Raw genomic sequence first — 24946 nt, forward strand, 5'->3', positions numbered from 1 at the left:
CACCTACCTTGCGGTGCCGGTTTGACCATTAAATGAGAGAACAAACATCAAACACTTAACAGAGGGCCTTAGACGTGGTAAGTCTTGGCCACATAGGGTTACTAGTTACGATCTTTATTGATGGACAGTCCTTCGCAATGCCGAGTACCATGATTTGTTCTTAGTGGAAACAAATCCCAGCAGCCAACATCATATGAGTAATTATACTCCGCTTCGGTGACAATGGCTGCTCTCAGCCTGCTGGCTTGCACAGCAAGTGTGAGGCGAGTGGCAAGTGTGAGCTAATGTACCTGACCCACTGTCTTGGGGTCCTTGAACCGTACACTCTGTGCGGCTGGCTGGGTTCAGAGCAAGAAGCTCTGATCTCCAGCAGTAGAGCATCAGAAATTTCCCGGAGTCAAGTCAGCTAATGGAGGAGTGGCACAGGGAAGGGATGTAAAGGAGAAGGCAGGGCTGGAGGGTTTGCTCAGAGTACAGAGCAGTAAAACTGTTTCGTTTTTCTTAACTAATCTCCATGCCCAACATGGGGTTCGAACCTAGGCCCCCAAGATCAGCAGTCACTCGTGCTACCAGCGGAGCCAGCCAGGCAACCTTAAAACTGTTCCTTGGTTAGTTTGTGTCCCAAAGAGAAGAGAACAGCAACAACAAAAACGAGCTCCGGCTGTATCCCTGCAGAGCCGTGTCCGCGCCTCTGTGCACAAGGAGGATGTGGGCACGGGGGCGGGACTTGTGCAGAAGGGCTTTTCTGCCTGGGCCCGTTTGTATCCATTCTGTCACTGGCCCGCGTTCCCAGATGTCATCTAGGCAGGACATTTATGACCGGGGACACGAGCGATGCAGGAGAGAGGTGACTCAGAGGGACCTGATGATGTGCCAGGGAGACGGTGTCTCTTCCATGGCCAGGAGTCTGCTGGGACCAACTCTGCTTTGCTCTGCTCTGTTCCCTCTCAAGGCGGACACGGGACGTGGCTTCGCACAGGACCCTGCTTTCGGCTCACCCTTTACTGCCCCCAGAGGCCATGTGCTCCGTGAGGTGCTGCAGAGCGCAGGAGGCTGTTTTAAATTCTGCAAAGCACAGTGAGAGGAGTTTGGGCTAGCAATGTCCTTTTCTTCCCGCACAGAACAGCTGGCTAGTTATTTCTTCCCGGGAAGAGGGAACCTGGTCATCCGGTGGGAGCCGTGTTTTGGCCAGTGGGAGTCTTGGCACTGAAGGAGCACCCAGAGATAGGGCATCACGTATTTCCTGCTCCACTGTTAACCTCTTCGTCTCTTCAGAGCAGATCTGCAGAACATTGCTTTTCTCTTCCCTCCTACTGATAAGCTTCTACCATATGCCGTTAAAATGGCCTGTGGCTGAACCTGGAACCTTTAGCCCTCCCAGCGAACGCTGAGAATCCGATGTGATTGCAACTATGTAATGAATTTGTTTTTGTTCCCAGATTGCTTTGGATTGCCCGGCTGAGCTCTGCCGATTTTACACGCAATTTCAAGAGCCCTACCTAAAGGATCCCACTGCTTATCCTAAAGTCCAGGTCAAGTAGTTATGAAGCCCATGGTCTTTCTAACATGGGTGTTCGGTTCTTTAAGAATGGGAACGTGGGGACCCACGTAGGAAATGGGAGTGAATATTCTCAGAGATAAAAACGTTCATCTTTTGTGCTTTTCGTCAGGCGGGGCTGACTGTGAAGTTGCTGACGATGTTATTTCTCTGTTCAATGCAGATGCTGGCGTATCTGTTCTACTCTGTCCCTTACTTCGTGATTGCGCTCTATGGCTTGGTGGTTCCTGGATGCTCCTGGATGCCCGACGTCACGCTGATGCACGCCGGAGGTCTAGCTCAGGTACTACACATACGCTCTGTTCACAACGTCCGCTGCGGGTCTGGCTGTCCTTGTTGGGAATCTGAGAAACGTCTCTGCTTGGTGTTTCCAGGGGGTGGGAAGCAGGTCCTAGACTCGTCCCCCTCGGTTCCCCAGTGCCTTGGGAGGCGTTTCTGCATATGCATTTCATTCAGATCCCGCTAGAACCATGTGGCAGTGTGTCACCCGGCTGTACAGGTGAGGAAGCTGAGGCCCGGGGAGGTTAGCGATCTGTCCCAGGTCACACGCCCAGCAAGGGGCCCTGCTGGTTCCCTGGGGTGGTTTCCCCGTCTCTGAACACCATGGCTACTAACAAGAATGGAGAGCTGTCACCTTGTAGGTGTCTGTCTCACACCAAAGATGTCAGAATTCTGTTGTGCTACCCTGCACTGAGCCAGGGAAACCGGGCTGGAGAACATTCTGCTCCCAGTCATGCCTCTCTTTGCCCCTCCACTCAGTCCAGCCCCTGGCCTCTTAGCACGGAACACTTAGTGGGCGTTCAGTGAATGCTTACTTCATTGAACTGGAAATAAAATTATCTGTGGAGGTGCATTCTTACTCAAAGTACATTTTTACAAGCTAACAGTTGGCAAGACAAACTGATCTTATGAACAGGGAAGAAAATTATTCAGTAATTTTATCTCCCCCCCCACTATAAATAAAAAAGAAACAAACGAATCTACCTTGTAAAGTCACTCTTGCATCTTGCTCTTTTCAAGCAGAACAAGGCTCATCTGGAAAGTGTCAGTCATAGTCCTGGTGTGGGACGGCAGCATGACGCCCTGGTGTTTACAGGCTGGAAAATAGCTGTGGCAGTCAGGGGTTAACACTTTGAGCTAAATCCTTCTAGTCTGAGGTAATTCTCAATTACAGAATTAGAATATTAGTATCAAAAAAGTTGGTACAGCACCTGGAAGTAAGGGTTCCTGTCCTTTCCTTGAAGGACTTAAGACGGAAGAGAACTACTATTTGCTCTTTGCAGGCCTCGGAACAGCCGATTCCTCAGGCCAGTATCTTTCAATACTAACTCTAAGCGGACTTTTAAAAAGTTTTATTTATTTATTTGTCAGAGAGAGAGAGTGAGCAAGCACAAGCAGGGAGAGTGGCGGGCAGAGGGAGAAGCAGGCTCCCCATTGAGTAAGGAGCCTGATGCAGGACTTGATCCCAAGACTCTAGGATCATGACCTGAGCTGAAGGCAGACGTTTAACTGACTGAGCCACCCAGGCGCCCCTGTAAGCTGACTTTTAATTTTCTGTCTTTAGGCCAAGTTGTTCCCAGACTCCTAGACCAAATCCTAAACTCAGTCTTTCACTTGGCTGTCTTGGAGTTAGTGTCTAAAACAGCCCTCCCGACCTTCCCTACGCCTTATCCTCCACGTCCCCCATCCCTGCAAACAGCCTTTGCCATGCCCTCACCCCTACGTGTAGCACGTTGCTAGGTCCAGTTAGTTCTGTCTCCAGAGTAATCGCACACCCGCTGCTTACAGCTCCTGGCCCTGCAGTGGTCGGTGCGCGCGTCCGCTTACTTTGTGGGAGGCAGAGCAGGCTAAGTGTTCTGCTCACTTGTCTGGGTGAGGCCAGGCTGTGTGCTCTCCTGGCATAGCAAATACGCAGTGGTTTAGCACAGTGAAGTCCGCCTTCTTGCTTGGGCAAAGGGCATGGGGGGTATTTTCAGGAGCCAGGCCTGGCATCAACATGAGTGCAGGGGAAGCAGATCCTGTGGTCTTCCTGTGCGCCCCAGGAGGCCTGGAGTGATGAACACAGCACAAGCCCTGCAGTTCTGTTTGGTTTTCAAAGCCTCACTGAGAGATAAGAAAGCGGAGGCTCAGGGCAGCTTGTTACTTGCCTGGGGTCACAGTTACTAAATGGCAGAAGAGGGATCTGGAATCCTGTCTGACCCCAGTGCCCACGTTTTTCTCCACCCGTATCCTTCCTCTCATGCAGACGTTAGCCATGGTGGAGTCCTACCCATTGGCACAAAGCCAGACCTTGTATGGGCACGGGGGAGCCGGAGAGTCCCCGGGGCTGGGAGGCAGGAACGTAGGAGCGGGCCTGCGAGTGCCGGGCTAGGCCAGGGTAGGCCGGGGTAGGCCGCGTTAGGCGGGGAGAGCGCTTAGGAGCTGCGGCAGGTCACAGGGGAGTAAACCTTGGCTTTTGCCTTCCTGGCTTCATTCTCCTGCGCCGCCCAGGAGAGAGGGGCTCCCACCAGCCTCACTCTTACCGGTCCCTTCCTCGAGGTTAGCTTGCTCAGAGTTGACAGTCACGGTCCCTCTCCAAGCCTGGGGACCTGTGTCTGCCCCGTAGCAGGCCCGGCTGCAGAACCCGGACTATCCCCGTCGAGGAGGCTAACAAGAGTGAGGCCACTGCTGGACCCAGTCGGGTGGACAGGGGGCAGTCAGGAGGCTTGGGAAGGTCACACCTTGGGGGCCTGGGGGTGTGCTTGAAGTGACAGCACTAAGACGAACCCGGGACTGTAGCTGCTGGTGAGGGCTAGGCTTGCAGCCAGGCCAGCAGCTCTGGCCCAGCGCTCCTGGGAAGGCCAGGGGGCCAGCAGACAGCTCTGGGCAGCAGCACTGGCGGCTTCAGCCAGAGCCCCGGCCTCGCAGGAACTCTTCGGCTTGCCCACCACAGCCCAGTGCCACAAGGTAGCCGGAGGCTACAGACTAGATCCTACAAGTGCCAGGAGCCGGTTTCTCCCCACCCAGAAATGGCGTCGTCTGGGAACTGGGTGTCCGATCGTCCCGACTCTGCGCTGGGCCTCAGTATCCAGCCATAGTATCTAGCTACTCCAGAGTTAGCCAAAGGAAAAGTTATAAATCACCGTGGAAACAAAGTGCCCACGATGAGAATGTTCCGTAACTGGTTTTCTGCCTAGCCAGTACTTGCTTACAAAACGAATTCTTGTCCTGGGAGGGCATCAGACACACTGATCACAGAAAACACCCTCCATAACCCACCTCGCATCCCTCGCCTACTAAAACTGCCGCATTCCTCGTTTAGAAGCTTTATGCACTCACGATCCCACTAATTTTATCAAAGTTTGCATTTCTTGAAAGGCCTAGTGGACTCCTAAGACTCTGATTTAATAGAAAAAAAAGTGAAAAATTTCTAGATCAGTACAAGTCAGTGGAAAAAACATGTGAAGTCCTTACAGGGTCCCTGATTTCAGATCCTATACGGATCTGTAAAATCTGCAGTCTTTAAAAATCAAAAACCTAAATCAAAAAGTAAAAGAAACCGCACCTGGGTGGCTTAGTGGGTTAAAGCCTCTGCCTTCAGTCAGGTCATGATCCCAGGGTCCTGGGATTGAGCCCCGCAATGGGGCTCTCTGCTCAGCAGGAAGCCTGCCTCTCCCTCTCTCTCTGCCTACTTGTGATCTCTCTCTCTCTGTGTCAAATAAATAAATAAAATCGTTAAAAAAAGTAAATAAATAAAATTAAATTAAAACCAGGTCACATTTTTAGACCAAAGAACCAGTGGGGACTTATTCATAACTCAAGTGTCTTTTCCTATAAAATTGTTATTGTAGGATTGAAGTTCAAGTCTAGTTTGAAAAGTATTCCAGGTTGCTTAGATCCACTTATTATTGGTAACTTCCAGCAACTGAAGGATTTTTCTCTGCTAAAACATCACTGAGCATTAGAAGAAAACAATCTAGTCAGTATGGTTAAGAGCACAATCTCTGGAGAGACTGTGTCGTGTCTCAGCCTGTCCTTGGGGAGCTCGTGACCTTGGCCACCTTGGATTCCTCTGCTGTGAAAGTGAGGATAATATAGGAGCTTTCTGCTAAAGCTGCTGGGAGGGGACTGAATGAGGGCCTCTGTGTACAAGGCTTAGAACAGGGCCTGGCACAGAAAGCGCCGTGGGTCTTTGTTGCTGTTCTCGTCGTTGGTTTAAGATTCCCAACAGGAGTCTGGAGAGGAAGTGCGTTGTCTTGCTCAAAGACTCATTCATCTGAAGCCATGTGTAACAGATGTTATTACCTAAAGATCAGAGGGACTGGGAAAAAGATTTGGGACGGACTCCCAGTGGACTTTGGCAGGGAGCCCGCCGCCCGTCCAGTAATACCCACAGCCCTGCAAACGGAACAGTCCCGCCTTGGCTGGGGTGGTGCCCCTTCCCACTCACAGTTCAGACTCTCGCACTCCCTGGCTACAGCGGGTGCTGTGTCCTTTTCTCACAAACGGGTCTAGAAGCTTATCTGTGGAGAATCTGGTTGCAGAGTTGACCCTACTGAAGGGGAATTTTATGTTTTTCCCTTATGGAAACCATTAGGAAAAACCTGAAAGATTTCAGAACATGGATAATTGGGAATACTAATGCAAATTCTAATTTAATAGTTTGCTTCAGTGTAATTCATCAGTAAACATCTTTATTTAGCATTAAGATTAGAGACAGACCGTCTTGAAATAGTCAAAAGGTCAGCAGGGGGACCTAAAAAAGAAGAGCCCACCTGAGTTGTCAGCAAAGGAGAATGCCAGATCATGAATAGGTGATTCTCCTGGCACTGTCCTAAGCACTCCACAAAGATCAGCTCATTGAGCGGGCATAGCAACCCTTATGAGGTAGGCTCCATTATTATCCGACTTTTCTAGATGAGGAAGCCAAAAAGGTTACATACCTAACCCAAGGTCATGCTGCTGGTGGAGCTGGGATCGGACACTGGCCGTCTGCTTCAGATGCAGTGTTCTTAACCCCTGGACTGTGCTGCTCAGAAAACCCTAAAAAATGACATAGTTCTGGATTAACTATTCATATTTGTATCAGCCAAATAGCCTGGCTGCTGTCCCAGGGCTCACATCAGTTTTGGCCTATGATACTTATGTGGACACAGGGTAACTTTCACCTCTCCTTTCGCATTCAAGATCATGACTTTTAGTTATCCTTTCCATGTTGTCTCTAAATACAAGAAAAGGGAGTTATTAAAATTTAACCATTCTTTGCTTTTTTTTTTTTTTTTGGCCTCATTTTCCATTCTAATCATCCACTAATAAAAGGATCAAAGCCTATCTTTGAAATTTACTTGAGGTGAAAGCAGGTTTAGAATGGCAAGAAAGATTAGGGGCTCAATGTCACATCACTGAATTTGGCAGAAATGTCTGGGCTCCACAAGTTGTACCTGTGAGCCTGGGTGACAGCTCAGCCGCACGGAGCCCAGAGCCAGCGGGTGCCAGGCTGAGCTCTCGGCCCTGCCGTCCGCAGGCCTCGTGTGCTGGGAGCAGCATCACACGGGACGCCCGTGCAGGCCCTTAGCAGCTGTGTGCTCGGGGAGGAAACCGTTCTCCAGGGAGATGGAGGTTTTTCTGAAACTTCGCAACTCTGGAAAGGGGACAGCACGGGTGTTGGAAGGAAGCAGTGGTTGGGGGCTTACTCAGCGGGAGGTGTGGCCACTGTAAACACACCTGTTAGAGCTGCAGGCAGTGCCAGAAACTGCAGCCACCTCTCTGCATTAGGAACGTAGATCTGTACCCCTCGGTTAATAATTCTGGAGAAGACAGGCCTACCGAAATAGGTATAAAAATAGAGAAGTGCTTTGTAGAACCTTTTTGTATTTTGACAGTCACAAGACCATTGTTGTTTAATGTTTATTGAGCTCTAACAATGCGAGAGGCGCCACACGAAACATTAGACACGGTACCTGCCCGGTGGGCTTACAATCTAATCTAAGGACATGATCATTTTGTAACGTTGCCATGATTTTGCGGTTTTTGAAAATGAGGTATTAACTGCACTGGGGAGTGCAGGAAAAGACCCTACGGAATTCACTGACTTCTTATGCAGGTTTCCCTATGCAAGGAGGCATGATTGCTCCTATTAATCTCTCAAAGGATGGTTGGCATTTCCCCAAACCTGGTGATTTTTGTCATGTGTACAAGCGTCTTTAAAGACAGAGACACCAAACCCACATTTCTGAAGATCAAGATTCATATCTGGTCTCTAGTCCAGAAGTTTGGTTATATTATTCAGAAAAACACTGTTACTCAAAAGAGGCCCTAGGGAAAAACAGCAACAGGGGCCAAGCTCCTGGTCTGTGTTCCTAGAACCGCCCAAGAGCGGCTTCTCAGGCAGCCTCTCCAGTGCCCTTAACTCGCAAGGTCTTTTGTCTTCAGAGCCTGGAGGTGGAATGCTTACCATCTGCTGGGCGCCGTCTGGGCATCTGCCTGGGGGACGTGTGTTTGGGGGCCGAGCCCTCCCAGAGCCTCCTGGGTCACAACGCAGGGGTGGACAGTTTCTGTGTTGGTCCTCGGTAACACACCACACTAATTTCTTATCTCCAGAGAGTAGCAAAACTGTACTGTGAGGTCCCTAGAATGTACCAGTAATTTTGTAAAAATGTAGCCTGTTAAAGTACCCATCACTGATAGAAATCCATACACATGCCACCGATGAAAGCGTGTCCTTTTCTTCCCATGATAAAGTCAGGTGCTAAGGAACACTTTTATCTGTGAACCACTTAGCAGAACAGACTGATCTCATACAGAAGGAAGTGTAAGGTAACTCGTATGTATGTGAAGCAAATTATTTAGTTTTTCATTCTTATTATTCTTCTGTGACTTCTTTGGATTATAATATCTTCTCTCTTCACTTTGATCCTGATGAACTAATAATCCATCACTTGGATATATTTAATTTCCAATCCTTTATTCACATACAGTTTAGATTTCAGTGAGATATGAAAACGCAGACTCCAGGGTTGCATTTTGTAACAATATGAGAACCCTGAGAAATCCTCACTGGACGCCTTTTCTGATACAGTTTTCCCCTGTGCTTACGAAAAGTATCAAAAAAGATACATCCTGAAAGCACGTTATAACAAGTATGGACGGACCAACCGGAAGCTCTAGCTCAGATGATGCTGACCGGGACTGGTTCTACTTCTAAATAGACTAGACTTCGACTTGAAAAGGTTGCCGGCAGGTACATTTACCATTTTATAAAGAGCAACCACAGTCCTACCCCCATCCAAGTTGGTGACAACCCTACATACTAGTATTTTTAAAGTTGCATAAAAAACCAATGCTTGAAGAGACCAACAAAAAATATATAACAAAGGGCTCTGAGCTCTTGTTGCAAGGAAAAGGTCAAAGACTGATTTAGGACGCCGAGGTCCTCAGTGCTTCTCTTTAAATAGTTGTATTAAAAATATTTCCACTTTGTAAACTCTGTACTTTCTTCATCTTTATTGGAACACATTTAGTAAGCCACAAGTGACGGCCTATATAGATCTCCAGAATGCAAATCAGAAAAAAAAACAAAAACAAAAACACCGAGATTTTGCTCAATTTTTCTTTTAAACTGAGCCACTGGTGTTTGGAACGGGGCACCGGACAGGTGAATAAACAGCGGCATGATAAAGCCTCGCTAAGGAAGGTTTACTTTATTTGAACAGTTAAGACTGGCCCTAAATTCAATGAAATCCTGAAGACTATGGATTGCTTGAGCACTGGTTTCGAGGGCACAGGAAGCAGGGTCTGAATGAATCACCCAGAACACACTGTGAATCCAACTGAACACAGAATTCATGCTTACCTCCCCCCCCCTTTTTTTTAAATGCAACAGGCTCAGTTTTCTCACATCGGTGCTTCTCTTCATGCTAGAACTGCTTATGTCTACAGAGTCCCCGAAGAAGCGAAAACCCTTTTTCTAGCATTAAACATAGCATATGGAGTTCTTCCTCAGCTCTTGGCCTATCGTTGTATCTACAAACCAGAGTTCTTTATAAAAACAAAGGCAGATGAAAAAGTTGAATAAAAATATTATTTCATGTTCTTCCTCTCTAGATTACTGACTTTTGTTATCCTGATACTGTTATATTGTCCCATTTCACTCCCTTCTCATACAGGAATACTTAAGAATACATAAATTCTTGTTCGGCACTGTATATGAGCTCTCATATGGTTTTGTGTGGGTAAAATTTTCTTTCTTTGAAGGAAAAGTGAAGTTGAGAAACGGTTTGCTTAAAGAAATATATTCAAAATTATCTGTGAATAAACTTGACCATCTATTTCCATATTGTTTGCACATATTAAATATAACTGTAAACAATTACAATTAAGTTCCTACAATAGTGAGAATGAAAATGAAACTATTCAAAAGTGAATATGGCCTACGCATATTAAAAAATTCAAAACAACAAATACATACTGGAGAGATACTTTTTGCATATAAGACATATATGCATCATTATTAACCTCAATATAACAAGCAAATCAATCACAGTATTTCAAAATGTTATTTGAAAATGTTTTCTCAAGGAAAGTCTATTATATTCACTGCTGTTTTAAAAATTGCTTTTAGTAAAATTTTTTTGTGAGCCTAAATAGCTAAGGAGAGATCGATAACTTTATCATTACTCTTAATGAATACTGGTTTTATCGGTGACTGGAAATATTTCTATTGTATTTCTGTGTATATTTTTAATAAATTTTTTTGGCCTTTTATGAAAACAAATCTTATTAAACTGGAAACATTTTGTATTTTTTTTTTTTTTTCAGAAACAGTTTCGTAGTCTCTAGGGTTTTTTTTTTTAAAATCTGTCAGTTACATGTTCCAATTCAAAATGTCATCTACATTCTCCTTATGTTTTAGTGTGAGCAATGAAGGGGATTTCTGATGAATTAATTAAATTTCGTTAATTTAAAATTAAATTACAGCACTCAAAACTAAAAAGTACTTCTAAGGGAGAAAGAACTGGATTGGCATCCCTTTTATCTTCTAAAGAACCTTTCATATTTGGAATTATGAGTATAGAGAAAAAAGTTGGTATTTGTTAAGCGAGAGAAGCAAACTAAAAATCCGTGCGCCCTGGAGGGGTAAGCAGACTGGTGCTTTCCATCCATTTGGGCGCGCTGCCACCAGCACCAGCACCATCGCTGTCCTCAATGGCCTCGGGCTTTCAGAGCAGCTCACATTTTCTCTTCATGTTATTTATTAGCTCTTCACCACAGTAAGAAAACAAAAAAGAAATGGGAGTCCAAATCAGTGCATGGATAATGTCAAGTGTGCGAATTTAGGGTCCACTGAGCTGGTAAATATTATCTGAGACGTGCAAGCAATCATGTAGCCATTCCTCTCCCTCCTCCATGTTTACAAAAAACTTAACACCCAGACAGTGTGCAAAAAAGAAAAAGAAAAAGAAAAACCCTCACCTGCACTTGATTCTATTGTCAACTTGCTGTTAACAATTTTTGCTTTAATATATGAATTACATTAATACCTCACATTACATAGATGAAGCCAAATTACACTAACTTCGTTGTTTACAACCTCAAATCTTACTCCCAGTACACATTCCAATAAATTTATTCTGTAAAAACAATACATTTTTTTGTTTTTGATTTTTTTTTTACAGTAAACTTTTCAACTACAAACCTCGAATACGCGAAAGATGTTCCAAGGACAAGCATAACAGGATTGATAAAACCCAAACTGACTAAATGTGTTCTCACAATATAAGCTGGCATAAAAATAAATAAAATTCTCTATTATCACAATAGCAACAATAATGTACACATAATAATGGTTTGTGGATGATTATCAACTATTCTAACTCTAGTTCCAAAAGAAAACAATGGTTCATTTAAAGTCAATGCTTGGTCTGGTTTCCCATAGGGCTACTGCTGATTCCAGCTTTAAAATGTAAATTATCCACCTTGAGTGATTAGCTCAAATTGTATTGGCATTGGGGAAAAAATAAATCATTGCCTTTATTTTGGAATAACACAAAAGACTCACTAACTTCACATATAAAAACTGAGTTTGTGTACGTAACAATGAGTTTTGAGAAGTATAAGCTGTCGACTAGCTATTTCTAATACGGAATAGATATTTTACAATGTGATTAAACTTTACACATGGCCTCAAAACTGAAGGACAATTTAATTTCATCTTCAATATGCCAACATTATGTGTTTAGGAACTGGTTCCTGGGTTCTGTCACAGAGAGGAAATCCCGTAAGCATTATGTTGAGTGGTCATTTTTAAAAAGTGCTAATTTATATTTAATGGAGTGTCTGGTGACAGTGGAGTAAAGGCAGGAGAATGATGAACGTAACTGCCTTGATAAAAGGATCCTAGACATGTATAAGTCTGTGCAAAAATCTTGATAATCCTTAGTGGTTAAGGGCAACTTCATGCAACCAAATAACATGAAATTAAATCAATAACCTTAAAAAAGGCTAAAATGTCTTTTTTTCCCCCAAACACAACAGAGAGGAATGTGAATAATGTACATACAAACTGGGGTTCTGTCAATGACAACAAGGAGTATGTGTTGGTTCATATCAAATCCAAGATTATTAGACAACCAAATGTATAACCTTCTTATGGTTTTTCTTAATATGCAGCATTCATTATGGTAGTTAGGTCTGTAAAAAAAAAAAGAAAGAAAACAAGACTTTAGATGATTTGGGACATTAACAATAAAAGCTCCATACCTGTAAAGTACATAAGTGGGATTTCCTGAGATTTTAATCTGTACTGCAGCATTACCAATACTCAGCAAGAACAGCCCGGTGAGGCTGTGCTTGATACCGGTCAGCTCAGCAAGCTAGGTGCTAGGGCATCTGTAGTATGCCATTCAAAAAAAGGAAACAAAACAATAAACTCTGTCTACTGTCTGGCAGGGACAGAGTGCAGTAGCGTGCACTCGTACAGCTCAGGACAATGTATTGCTGGGATAAAGTCACTGGAGAAATTGAGATAATCCATCTTTGTGAGGACTGTGGTGTCAGAAAGAAAGGTAAGCTGCTTCAAATTTAAAAAGCATTTGGAATGTATGCAAATTACTCTGTATAGTATTTATAACTTAATTACTTGGGACATATGGTTCGAAGACATACAAGATTTAACAAAATCAAGATGTACGATAAGAAAGGAAGTCTAGATTTCTTTGAAAATTTAGATGGCATCTGTGTGACAAAATATTTCCATTTCAGAAAAGAATTGTTTCAATCTGGGTCCTACCATAAATCCTACCAGGTTACATTTCTTCATAGGGATGCTGTTTTTGTTTTCTTCATCATTAACCCAAATACCTTACTCCCCCTACTCCCCATGCTCTCAAGGGACAAAGGAAAGAGGGATTTCGGGCCCTCCGTATTTCTTCCTAAAACAGCCTGTTTCCATTCTTTGCTAAGTGAATGAACTCACTTGTGAGCTCATGAGTACTCACTCGTGGGTATGTTCTCACATATATAGTCCAAATCTATAGTGTACATTATGCCATATATAAATAATTCCAGGACCTTCAAATAGGAAAAGCTACTAAACCTCAAGATGGCAGAAATACTTTTCTTGGGGCACCTGGGTGGCTCCGTGGGTTAAGTGTCTGCCTTCGGCTCAGGTCATGATCTCAGGGTCCTGGGATCAAGCTCTGCATCGGGCTCTCTGCTCAGCAGGGAGCCTGCTTTCCCCCCTTCTCTGCCTACCTGTGATCTCTGTCAAATAAATAAATAAAATCTTAAAAAAAAAAAAAAAAAAAAAGGAGAAACACTTCTCTTACAGCCAGCCTGCTCTGTTCCTACCTGAATGAGAAAGTCAACTAAAAAAAACAATAAAAATCATATTTCAAATCTGTGAACCTGCAAAATGCAGTGACTAGTGACTCCTAATAATTAACACATAAAAATACTAGATATGATTATACTCACAGACTTTGGGGGATTTTCCTCCCTTGTGAAGGAGGAAGACACCCATTTAAATCAATGAAAAATTATTAACCAAAGGAATTTATTTAACAATGTCTTTTCACTAATACCAATGTGAAAGGCGATAAAATCTGTGTGGACATTGGTGGAATATTCACAGCGCCGACGACTCAAGCCGTACTGAAGAACATTTTTGGGACAGATGGTCCCAGAGCCGCCTCGGAATAGAATTAATGCTCCCAACGAAGAAAAGGTGATACCAGAATGTGACCACAACTGTAAGGACATGGGATTTGGTGTGTGTGTGTGTGGGGGGGCGTGGTGTCTTTCAACAAGGTACTGTTGAATGGGTGCTTATAAAAAGCGAATTACAAATCCATTTTTTAACTTGTCATATACCACCACGACTCTATTGGCGCCTCCGCATCAAAAACCGTCTTGCTGATTCACAATGGTACGTATCCTGGACATGGTGCTCGGAGCACGTGCTAGCCTGGACGTCTCCTCCAAGTCCGCAGCAAGAAGTGGTTCCCTCTGTGCCGGCGGCCGTGCTCTGCGCCAGGCCGCCCTCGGTCAGATGCCGGCCGACTAACGCAACCAGGCCCCCCGAGGCCCACGGACGCGAGGCCCAGGAAGAGGCTGTGGGTGGGCGCGGAGCTGAAGGAGCCCCGAACACAGCGGAAATGATGAGATGGTGGAAGTCACAGGGTCTTTTCACGGAGCACCATTGTCACTTGACAAAATGATGACAGGTAAACTATGGTTATTCGGACGCTTTCTCAGAAGTAAGTGAAATGAGCCTATTCCCTCAAGGAAGACAAGTGGAAGTATTTGTTGCCAACGACGAAACTTGAGCTTTTAAGTGAAACTTAGAATTCTGGAAAACTTAATCCTCTACAGTCAAGACTTCCCAATAAGGATTTTTCTGACAAGATATACCTGGTATTTAAAAATGTCATTAAAAATACTTGATAATGAAAGATTTGGAAGACCCAACTAATTCAGGGAGCCAGTATCTTCCAAATGGGTAAGAGCTATTCACAGTGCCAGACAGTCCGACAGACTTTATTAACAGAATACAGAAAGTTCAGACTGCACATGGCTAGTAACCTTTCAGAAAATACCTCTTACACAGAGCTGGTGTAATTTCAAAGAAGAACATTCACAATGATCTGAAGAAACTATTAAAACACTTGTATCTCCACTTTCCAACTACATATCTATGTGAGGCCACGTTTTTTCATATAACTCAACCAGAGACTGAAAACAGAAGCAGATATGAGAACCCTGATGTCTCGTGTTAAGCCAGACATTAAAGAAATTTTAAAATGCAAAACATTACGGGGCACCTGGCTCGCTTTCAGTAGAGCGTGTGACTCTTTGATCTCAGGGTCGTGAGCTCGAGCCCCATGCTGGGTACAGAGGTTGCTAAAAAAAATTAAATAAAAACTTAAAAAAAAAATGTAAAGCAATGTCTTTCTTCTCAAAACACTTTCTAAAAAATGTATTTTTCATAAAAATGTTATTTATATTGAGTATTATTTTACAAATTAATAAATATCTTAAGTTTTTATTCCTAATAAATGCTACACCTGTGAGCATTAAGTAAATGCTCACAGGTGTAACAGAAGCTCTTTGGGGCCCTCAATAACTTCTAAGTGAATTAAAGGGGTGCCGAGACCAAAAAGTTGGATGAACCACTGGCTGAGCAGATACTGAGTACACGGTTAGAAGGAAGGTGGCACAGATAACTGGGATCTCAGTATCTCCGTACAAAGGCCAACATGTGCCGAAGTAAGGAGTCTGGACTTGATCTTGAGGGCACTGGGGAGACTAAGGATATAGCCCCTTACTGCAGAAAGAAAAGGTCAGGGCTTGAAGGATAAAAGCATGGACACTGCTTAGTGGTTACAGCAAACGCAGCGGCTGTCCTCCCAATGTTTATTCTATCCTCTGCTCTTGCCTGCTATTATGGTGGCCTTGTGGTTTAGGGACCTGAGTCCAGCTCCAGGAGTGGGGAGAAACTGACTGGTCCCAGTCTCAATCATCAGTGGTTGGTTCAGGGGTGGGTGACTTTCGAACAGGGTCTCCAGCACACCCTTGTGTAACGCCCTCTCCCCCTGAGTGTGGGCCGGACCTCGTGAGTTACTTCTAATGAACAGGATGAGGACAAAGTGATGGGAATGTCACGTCTGCGATGAGATTACGGAGGACTGGCTTCTGTCTTGCTAGCACTCTCTCTCATGGATGAAGCTTTCTGGCATGACGCAGCTGCTTTAGGGGGAGGCTCACGTGTCAAGGAACCTAGGGGGCCTCTGGCCAAAGTTAGGGAGGAACTGAACCCCGGCAACATCTACTGAGTGTGCCTGGAAGAGGACCAACGCCCCAGCTGAGCCTCAAAATGATTTGAGCCTCTAACACCTTCTTCGCAGCTTTGGAAACCCAGAGATGGAGGGCTTAACAAGTTATGCCTGTCCGGATTCCTGATCCAAGGAAAATACCAGATAATAAATGCTGTTCTAAGCCACTACGTCTTGAGGTAATTTGTTACACGGCGTCCTTGCCACAGCAGGCCCGAGCCAATCGGTGCACGGTCCTCTTGCCACAAAGATTAGTGACTACTTCACAGCCCCGTGGATCAAGAAGGGACGCTCCAAGTGTTCTGGAGCCTGCCCTTGTCTGCCTCATGCTTCGAACTGTCAGGAGCGAGGATGTTGTGAGAGTCTCTGGAAGTAAAGGGGTCCCCAGAAGTCTGTGGGTTCCTCCTAAGAGCCTCTTCTCTCCTTCCCTCACCAGTACTTATAACCACAACACCATCTGCCTCGAGACCCTCAAACCTTTTATCCTGATGGCCGATGCTTACTGTAGTCACCAAAGACGGGCTCCTGGGCATGTCACCTCCTATATGCTCACCCCCACTCAGCGGTGTCCATGCTGGTCTATGACTTCATCTCTTAAACTCTCCTGCCCCAGCCAGATTCCTTGATCTCTTCCACCAGGCCCCTTGGAAATCCGTCAGCCACGAGCAAGTCTCCCATATTCCCAACTTGCATTTCTCGGCTATTCTGCCCCCTAATTTGTTCCAACAGAAACCTAGTTCTCCCTGAGGACTGTGCTGCTGCTTCTCCCGCAGGCCTCCCGTGGTAGCTCTTGTACCATGGGCCCGGCCCGGAGGCGGGGAAGGCGTCCTTCCTGATCATCACTGCTGTTCCTAAGCCGTTCCTCCTCTCCCCTGTGCTCCCCTCCGACCACCCAGTCCTCCCAGTTCTGAACTGCCATCCCTCCTGCCTACAGGCCGCCCCACACCGCCAGGGCTACTCCTTACTCCCACTGTCATTCGGTATCATCACCACTGGGAAGTCGCTCCGTGCAGAACTGTCTTTCCAAAACTCCGACCTCTCAGTGCCTTGATTCTCTCTCCTCCTCCACGCCTCACTCAGTCACTCACTGGGGCAAGTGTTTCTCACGCCCCGGAAGTACAGGAGTCCCCCACAGATCTGCACTTTCACTTTCTTCGGTCAGCTGTGGTCGGGAAGCAGACGATCTTCCCTCTGACTTTCCTTCCATCAGAAGGTCAACGGCAGCCTCCGTTACAGGGGCTACGTCACTCTCCTCACTTCTCTTCTCATCTCATAGGCGCTCTGTCCTCTCCCTTCATCAACCACAGCAAGAAGGGTGAGTACCGCACAGGAGGTATTTTGAGGGAGGTCACTTTCACTTAACTTCTATTACAGGATATTGTTACAGTAGTTGTATTTTATTAGCTACTGTTGTTACTGTCTTACTGTGCCTAACTTACACATTAAGCTTTATGACAGGCACATACATGTAGGTAAAACTACAGTATATATGGGGTTCATACCATCCACGGTTTCAGGCATCCACAGGGGCTCTGGCAATAGAGCTCCTGCAGATAAAGGGGGGACAGCTGTATTTGCAAACATGGTTTTAAGCCGCTCTTTTGGGGAGTGGAATTATGAAGGCAGTTTTGGTTGTCCTAAGAACTTGGGGGCTGTCTGGTATTTTACAGGCAGGCGTCAAGGGACCTGTGCCACGAACAGCGCTCACCCAGTGAAACGTCCCACTCAAGTACCAGCCCCACCGGTAGGGCGACCACCACCGCAGCTCTTCCACAACCTGATGGAACACCGCACTCGTCCACCACCACTTGTCCCCGGTTCTCTCTCTTAAGCTAGGACTCTACCTTCAATAATTCTCTGACACTGAAAATCTGTTGACCCACTCCCTTCCTCATGCCTTTTTTCCTCCTTCCAAACATATTTTGGTTCAACGATCCATCACTGTAACTGCTCCCTTCCTTGCACAAAATCCATTCCTGCCTCCATCCCCCTCCATCCTAGTTGCACTCGATTCTCTGCGTTTCTGTGGTTGCATAGTTGAATACGCCTGGAGAGGGTCGCACACCCATCCTGACGACTGTTCTCACTTTAAGTCACGGCCACTAACCTCAAGTGAGCCCTCACTTCATTGCCCAAGTCTATCCACTCTTCTCATCTTCTAGGGGACTACTTTGTCCCATTTCCTCTCTCTCAAAATTTCCAACACTGCTTCCCAGTATCAACTCTCAGATGCTGACCTCACTTCCTGAGAAAACAGAAACAATCAGATGAGAACTTTTACAAGCTCTCACCCTAAGTACCCACTTACCTGCCTTCCCTCCCACCTCAGCGGGGGAGCCAAGGGAGCCCTCCAGATGTGCTCTAGATCTTACACCTCCTTGTCTTCTGAAGAGCACTGCTTTGGCAATTCCTGCCTTCATTATCATTTTGTGCTCATTCATTCCTCATGTGAATCCTTCTTAGCAGCACATGGGCTGTAAATTCTCCCATAGGAAAAAAAAAAGCCCCTTTTGACTCTCTCGGACCATGACCATTAAGTATTTGAAAAGAAGTTTAAGATTAGTCTACTAGCCATACAAGGCATCAGGACTCATTGTACAGCTACTATAACTAAGAAAAGTATGATCCTGACCGAAAGAACATAACCGAGAACCCAGAGAGTGACCCATGGCTGTGAGAGATGACACTGCAGGTCAGAGAGGGAAGGAGGGATAATTTAACAAATGGTTCTCGTTCCCATGGTTATTCTGTGGGGAAAAAAGGCAATAGTCCTACTTCATCTTATAGCCCCAAATCTTCCGGATGGATTAAACACTAAAATATTAAAAACAAAACTTACAAATTTAAAAGGAAATACAGGGGAGTATCTTTCCGATCTTGGGAAAGGGACAGGTTTCTTAAACAAGACAGAAAGAATGCTAACCACAACAGGAAAAGTTTGAGACATTTGATTACTAGAGAGAAAGTCTGTTCACCAAAAGGTATCATAAAATAATCAGACAAGCTGCAAGTGCGGAGAAGATTATGTACAAATGCACACGACCGACCGCACTAGTCAGAATCCAGAGTCTGTAAAGGAGTCCTACAAATCAGTCACCAAAAATAGTCCAATAGGAGAATGGGCAGAGATACAAAATCAAGGAGATGCCAGAAGCAACCTGGATGGTAGATAAATGAGTGAAAAGAAGCTCAACCTCACTATTCATCAAAGAATTGCAAACTAAGACTATAATTTACGCTTGTGATTATAAGCAAAATTTTAAAGTCTGACAATGACACGTCAGTCACAAGAAAGCCGTACGCGGACGGCCAGAGTGTGAACTGGCCCAGATACTTAAGGATGTCCTTGGGCTTTCTCTTCTAAAGTTAGCAACCGTGAGCTCCTGAGCTGGCCCGGCCAGCTCTCGTGTGCCGTAAAGACCCTCTCGCTTCTGTGCACGAGGAGGCGAACAGGAGGGTGTTCACAGCGGTGCAGTTCAGAATTGTGAAAACCCGGGAACAACCGACATGACCGTCAAGAGGAGACTGAATCAAGTGTGGTGTATTCGCAAGGCTGAGTGTCACACAGCAGCGGAGCGGCAACAAGCTACTCCGCGCACAACCGTGTGAGGGGCTCCTGGAAGCGCACGAGTAAGGGAACGTCACTGTTGTTTAAACAGCTCAAAAAGGAGCAAAACTAAACAATGTATTATTTAAGGATATACCGATACAGTAGGAGCAAAAATTCTGAAAATGAAAGGAAATAATACAACACTAGTGATTATCCCTGGGCAGGAAGAAGATGGGTCAAGGGAAGAGTATGGAATTAGATGTAAGTCACTGTTCTGTTTTAGGCTGAGGGTAGGGTTACTGGTATTCCTCAGAATATCATATTAAATGTATAGCACATATAGATTCTTCTGAATATGACAAAAGTTTTATTAAACATGGGTTAAAAATAAAAGGATCTGACTTTGCACAGAGTGGGTCTAGAGGGAACATACGTCAACATAATAAAGGCCATATAGGAAAAACCCACAGCTAATTAAGAGCTGTTCCTTTAAGATCAGGAATAAGACAAGGATGTCCATTCTTGCCATTTTAATTCATGTAGTACCAATGTCCTAGCCACAGCAATTGAACAAGAAAACAAAAAGGCATCCAGACCGGTAAGGAAAAAGTAAATCTGTCACTATCAGCAGATGATGTGATAGAGCAGAAAGAAAACCCTAAAGACTCCACCAAAAAACGATCAGAATAAATGAATTTGGTAAAATTGTAAGACAAAATTAACATACAGAAATCTGTTGTTTCTACATACTAATAACAAAGTAACAGAAAGAGAAATTTAGAAGGTAATCCCATGTATAGTTGTTCCAGAAAGAATAAAATACCTAGGAGGAAACTTAACCAAGTTCCTGACAGACCTGTACTCTGAAAACAATAAATCACTGATGAAAGAAATTGAAGATGACATCAACAGAAAGATATTCCATCTCGTTGACCGGAAGAACAAATATTCTCAAAATGTCTCTACTACCCCGAGCAATCCACAGATGCAATGCATTCCCCATCACATTACCAACATTTTTCACAGAACTAGCACAAATAACTACTAAAATCTGTACTGAACCACAAAAGATCCCAAATAGCCAAGGCCATCTTGAGAAAGAAGAACAATGCTAAAGGTATCACGATCCCAGACTTCAAGATATACTACAAAGCTACATTAATCAAAGAGTATGGTGCTGGCACAAACAGAGATACATATGTATCAATGGAACAGAAAAGAAAAACCAAAAATCAACCCATACTTACATGGTCAGTTAATCTTTGACAGAGGCAAGAATGTACAATGGGGAAAAAACAGTCTCAATAAATGGTGCTGGGAAAACCGCAAAGCTCCATGCAAAAGAGTGAACATGGACCACATTCTTACACTATACACATAAATAAACTCAAAATGGATTAAAGACCTAGATTTGAGACCTGAAACCATAAAACCCCTAAAAGAAAGCCTAGGCAGTCATCTTGGACATGAGGCTTAACATTTTTCTAGATGTGTCTCCTTAGAAAAAGGAAACAAAAGCAAAAATAAACCACTGACACTTCACCAAAATAAAAAGCTTTTGTACAGCAAAGGAAGCCATCAACAAAATAACAGGGAACCTATGGATCGGGAGAAGATACCTGCAAATGATGTATCTGATAAGAGGTTAATATACATATATCTATATCTATATCTGTCTCCTACAACTCAACAGCCAATATATATATAAGAACTCATACAACTCAAAACCAGAAAAACCAAATACTCCTATTAAAAAATGGGCAGAGGACCTCAATAGACATTTTTCCAAAGACATCCAGATGGCCAACAGACACATGAAAAAATATTCAGCATCACTATTCATCAGAGAAATGCAAATCAAGACCACAAGGAGATAGCCTCAGACTGGTCAGAATGGTGATATCAAAAGGACAAGAAACAACAGGTGTTGGCAAAAATGTGGAGAAAAAGGAACCCTTGTGCACTGCTGGTGGGAACGTAAACTGGTGCAGCCCTTGTGGAAAACAGTCAGAGGTTCCTTAAAAAATTAACAGTAGAACTACCACATGATCCAGTAATTCTACTAAAATAAAGTCACTAATTCAAAAAGATATATGGGGGTGCCTGGGTGGCTCAGTCAGTTAAATGGCCAACTCTTGATTTCTGCTCAGGTCATGACCTCAGTGTCCTGGGATCAAGCCCCACGTGAGGCTCCGCGCTCAGCAGGGAGAGTCTGTTTGAGGTTTCTCTCTTGCTCTCTCCTTCCGCACTCCCCAGCCCCTTACTCTCGCTCTCAAATAAATACATAAATAAATCTTAAAAAAAAAAAAAAAAAGATCTATGCACTCTTATGTATACTGCAGCATTATTTATGAAAGCCAAGTTGTGGGAACAAACTAAGTATCCATCCATAGATGAACAGATAAAGATGCGGTATCAGTGGAAGCTGACTGAGCCATAAAGGAAGGCGATCTTGCCATTTGTGACAACACGCGTGGACCTAGTGAGGATTATGCTAAGTGAATTAAGTGAGACAAAGAAAGACAAATAGCGTATGATTTCACTTCTATGTGGGATCTAAACAGAAGCAGACCCATAAAGACAGAGAACAAACGGGCAGCTGCCACGAGGAGGAGGGCCAGGGGATGGGCAAAATGGGCCCATTTTGTCCAGGCTTCTAGTTCTGGAATGAATGAGTATGGGACAAGGTACAGCAGAGAGAATACAGTGAATGCTACCGTACTGGTGCTGTGTGTTGACAGGTGGTGGTTACACTCGTGGTGAGCACAGCGCAAGTACAGACCTGTCAAATCACCATGTTGTACACCGGAAACTACTGTAGCATGTGTCAACCGTGCTTCAACTTAAACAAAAACTGAATGAATAAATGAACAGATCTCAGGCTCCTTCTTTACAATCAGGCTCTCACCAGCTATGTGACCCTGCGCCAGTCTCTCCAGCCTGAGTTTCCCCAGGTACAAACGGAGATGATACATCCTGGGATTTGTGTGGAATCAAGTGGGACAACGCACAGATGGCATTAAGCAATCTATGGCACAGAGTAAGACGTCAGCCGTCACTACTCCCGAGTCTGCTGCTGCTGCTACTTCTAACAGCAAGTATTTTCTGAAGTGCTTTCAAGACATCTGAGTTGAAATGGTTTCATGAACCATTAGGAAAATGGATATACAGGAGATACAGGGTGGGAAGTCACCAGTAATACATAATGGCTGAAACCAGGAGCGGGGAGCAGATGAACACAGGGGAAGCTTTCTGAACAGCAGGACACCAAGACAGACGGAAGGAAGGGGCTCTGGGAAGGAAATGATGCAGGAGCAGGAGAGGCCGGTGACCTAGAGGCAAAGTCAGGAGGGAAGGTGGCTAGTGGCTTTAAATGCTGCACAGATAAAATAAAAACTAACGACGACCCTGACCCTGCATCTGGCAATGAGAGAACCGCCATGGACCTTTACAAGAGCGATTTCTGTCGATGGGGACGAAGCAACACGAACGCCTGGAGGAAGGCAGGAGAGGGTGAGGGACCGGACACTGGAGCCAACAAACTCGATCTGGAAGTTTAGAGATGAAGAGAAGAGCGGGGAGAGTAGTATACGTGGGGGGAGGGACGCCTAACACTGTTTCTAGGCAGAGGGAAAAGAAGATAAAGGTCCAGGGTGATAGGTGACCACTGACCAGGTGAGGCCTTGGAGAAAGGAGGAGAAGGAGACACAACGCTGGACCGTGGGAACAGACAGGTGCAGAATAATGCTTCTCAGACTTCCATGTGCATGTGAGTGACCTGGGGGTTAGTTAAAATGATTCGCACAGCCTGGGGTCAGGCCTGGGATTCTGTATCTCTAACAGGCCTGCAGGTGACACTGATGCCTGCCCACCAACCACACTCTGAGCAATACGGGTGGAGATCACCGCTTCCTCTGGCACAGACGTGCAGACAGAAGGGAGTTCATAAAGGGAGACGAGTTGTGAGGGTTTTGCTGTATGCGTACTGAAGCCAGCTGGGATGAAGACGGCAGGTGCGATAAAGAGAAAATCAAACGAGTCAGGTACTCAAGCCTTTGGTGACTGTTAACATGACTGTTCCCAGGAGCACTACTCGCAAAGGTTAACGACAGAGGACTTGTTACTGGAAAGTGGTCAAGGGAAGAACGATACGCAGAGGACAGAGTAAAGCTGAGTGGCTAAGAGGGATGAGTGAACAATGAGAATCACAACTGGGGAGTGACTCTGGATAACGGCAGGAAGGAGATGTTGAGAGGTCAACAGTACTGACAAGAACGGCCCAGCACTCAGCTGAAACCAGAACCTCACGGGACAACAGTAACAATGTATTTTGTGGATTACTGTTTCAAAATGATTTGCCACTGTCCCATTCGTCTTCACAGAGAAAAGACTAACAGAAAATGACCAGGGGCAAAATGTGCCTTCACTAACACTTTTAAATTAATAGAGGTTAACAGAAGTTAAGATCGAAGACATCCACATGGCCAACAGACACATGAAAAAATGCTCACCACCTCTGCTCCGGGGAAGCACATATCAAAACCACAGGGAGCTATCACTTCAGACCTGTCAGCACGGCTGGAATCCAAAAGTGAGAGGTAACGAGTGCTGGCAAGGATGTGGGAAAACGGAAACCGCGGTGCACTGCTGGAGGGAGTGCTTACAGACTGGTGCGGCCACCGTGGAAAATAGCAGGGAGGGTCCTTAAAAGGTGAGAAATACTGGCAATTCCACTCGTGGGTATTTATCTGAAGAAAATGAAAACACCAATGTCAAGAGATCTATGCACCGTTCTGCTCCCCGCGGCACTATTTACAGCAGCCACGGTACGGAAGCAGCCCACGCATCCAGCGACAGGTAAGTGGATAAAGACGTGGTGTCCGTGTACAATGGACGGTTACTGAGCTGTAAAAGGAACGGGAGCTCGCCATCTGTGACAACGTGGACAATCTAGAGGGTGCCATGTTAACTGAAACAAGTCAAACAAAGAGACAAATACCATCTGATTTCATTCGTCCATGGAATCTACAAAATAAAACAAAACTCCGAGTCCCAGATACAGGAGACAGACTTTGGTTACCACCAGCGGAGTGGGTGAGATGTTGAACCAGGTGAAAGGGACAGAGAGGTACCAACTTCCATCATACAGCAAGTCAGTCACAGGGATGCAAAGGGCAGCATGGGGAACGGGGATGGTAATGTTGGTGTAACTGGGTATGATGATGGATGGAACCAGACTATCACGTGAGCATTTAGTACCGTCTGTCAGTGTGGGCTCACTGTTGTGTACCTGAAAGTCATATGCTATTGTACGTCACCTACACCTTAAGACAGAGTTAACAAAATTTAAAGTGGACAAGTCTTCCCCTTCTGTACTTTAAATACCAGTCTTCACGTATTATTGGAATACTTAAATATTTAAAGTCCCCGTGGGGACATTAAAGTCCAAACTCCTAGGAAAGAAGCTGTAGTATGAAATCCCCTATTGTGCACGTGCCGTCTTATAATAAAAGAAATATAATTATAAAA

General features: G+C 44.9%; 2 protein-coding genes across 5 annotated transcripts in view; one reads left to right on the plus strand and one right to left on the minus strand.

Annotated features, from left to right (window-relative positions):
• The window catches only part of TM6SF1 (transmembrane 6 superfamily member 1), a 29710-nt gene extending 17110 nt beyond the window's left edge, over positions 1 to 12600 (plus strand). For 3 of the 4 annotated variants that reach the window (XM_032836895.1, XM_032836894.1, XM_032836897.1), the window contains 3 exons: positions 1440 to 1532; positions 1722 to 1841; positions 9420 to 10327. In XM_032836895.1, coding sequence (XP_032692786.1) covers positions 1440 to 1532; positions 1722 to 1841; positions 9420 to 9611 — 405 coding nt within the window. In that variant the 3' untranslated portion in view covers positions 9612 to 10327. Of the gene's footprint in view, positions 1 to 1439; positions 1533 to 1721; positions 1842 to 9419; positions 10328 to 12484 lie in introns of those variants that run through there. The other variant, XM_032836896.1, reaches the window with a different exon arrangement.
• HDGFL3 (HDGF like 3) overlaps positions 11994 to 24946 on the minus strand; it is a 71571-nt gene continuing 58618 nt past the window's right edge. The window contains exon 6 of the mRNA XM_032836898.1: positions 11994 to 12226. Within this exon, the coding sequence (XP_032692789.1) occupies positions 12221 to 12226 (6 nt within the window). The 3' untranslated portion in view covers positions 11994 to 12220. The remainder of the gene's footprint in view (positions 12227 to 24946) is intronic.

This window comes from Lontra canadensis, unplaced genomic scaffold, assembly GCF_010015895.1.
Source record: "Lontra canadensis isolate GAN:19392208 unplaced genomic scaffold, GSC_riverotter_1.0 scaffold94, whole genome shotgun sequence".
Classification (NCBI taxonomy): Eukaryota; Metazoa; Chordata; class Mammalia; order Carnivora; family Mustelidae; genus Lontra; species Lontra canadensis.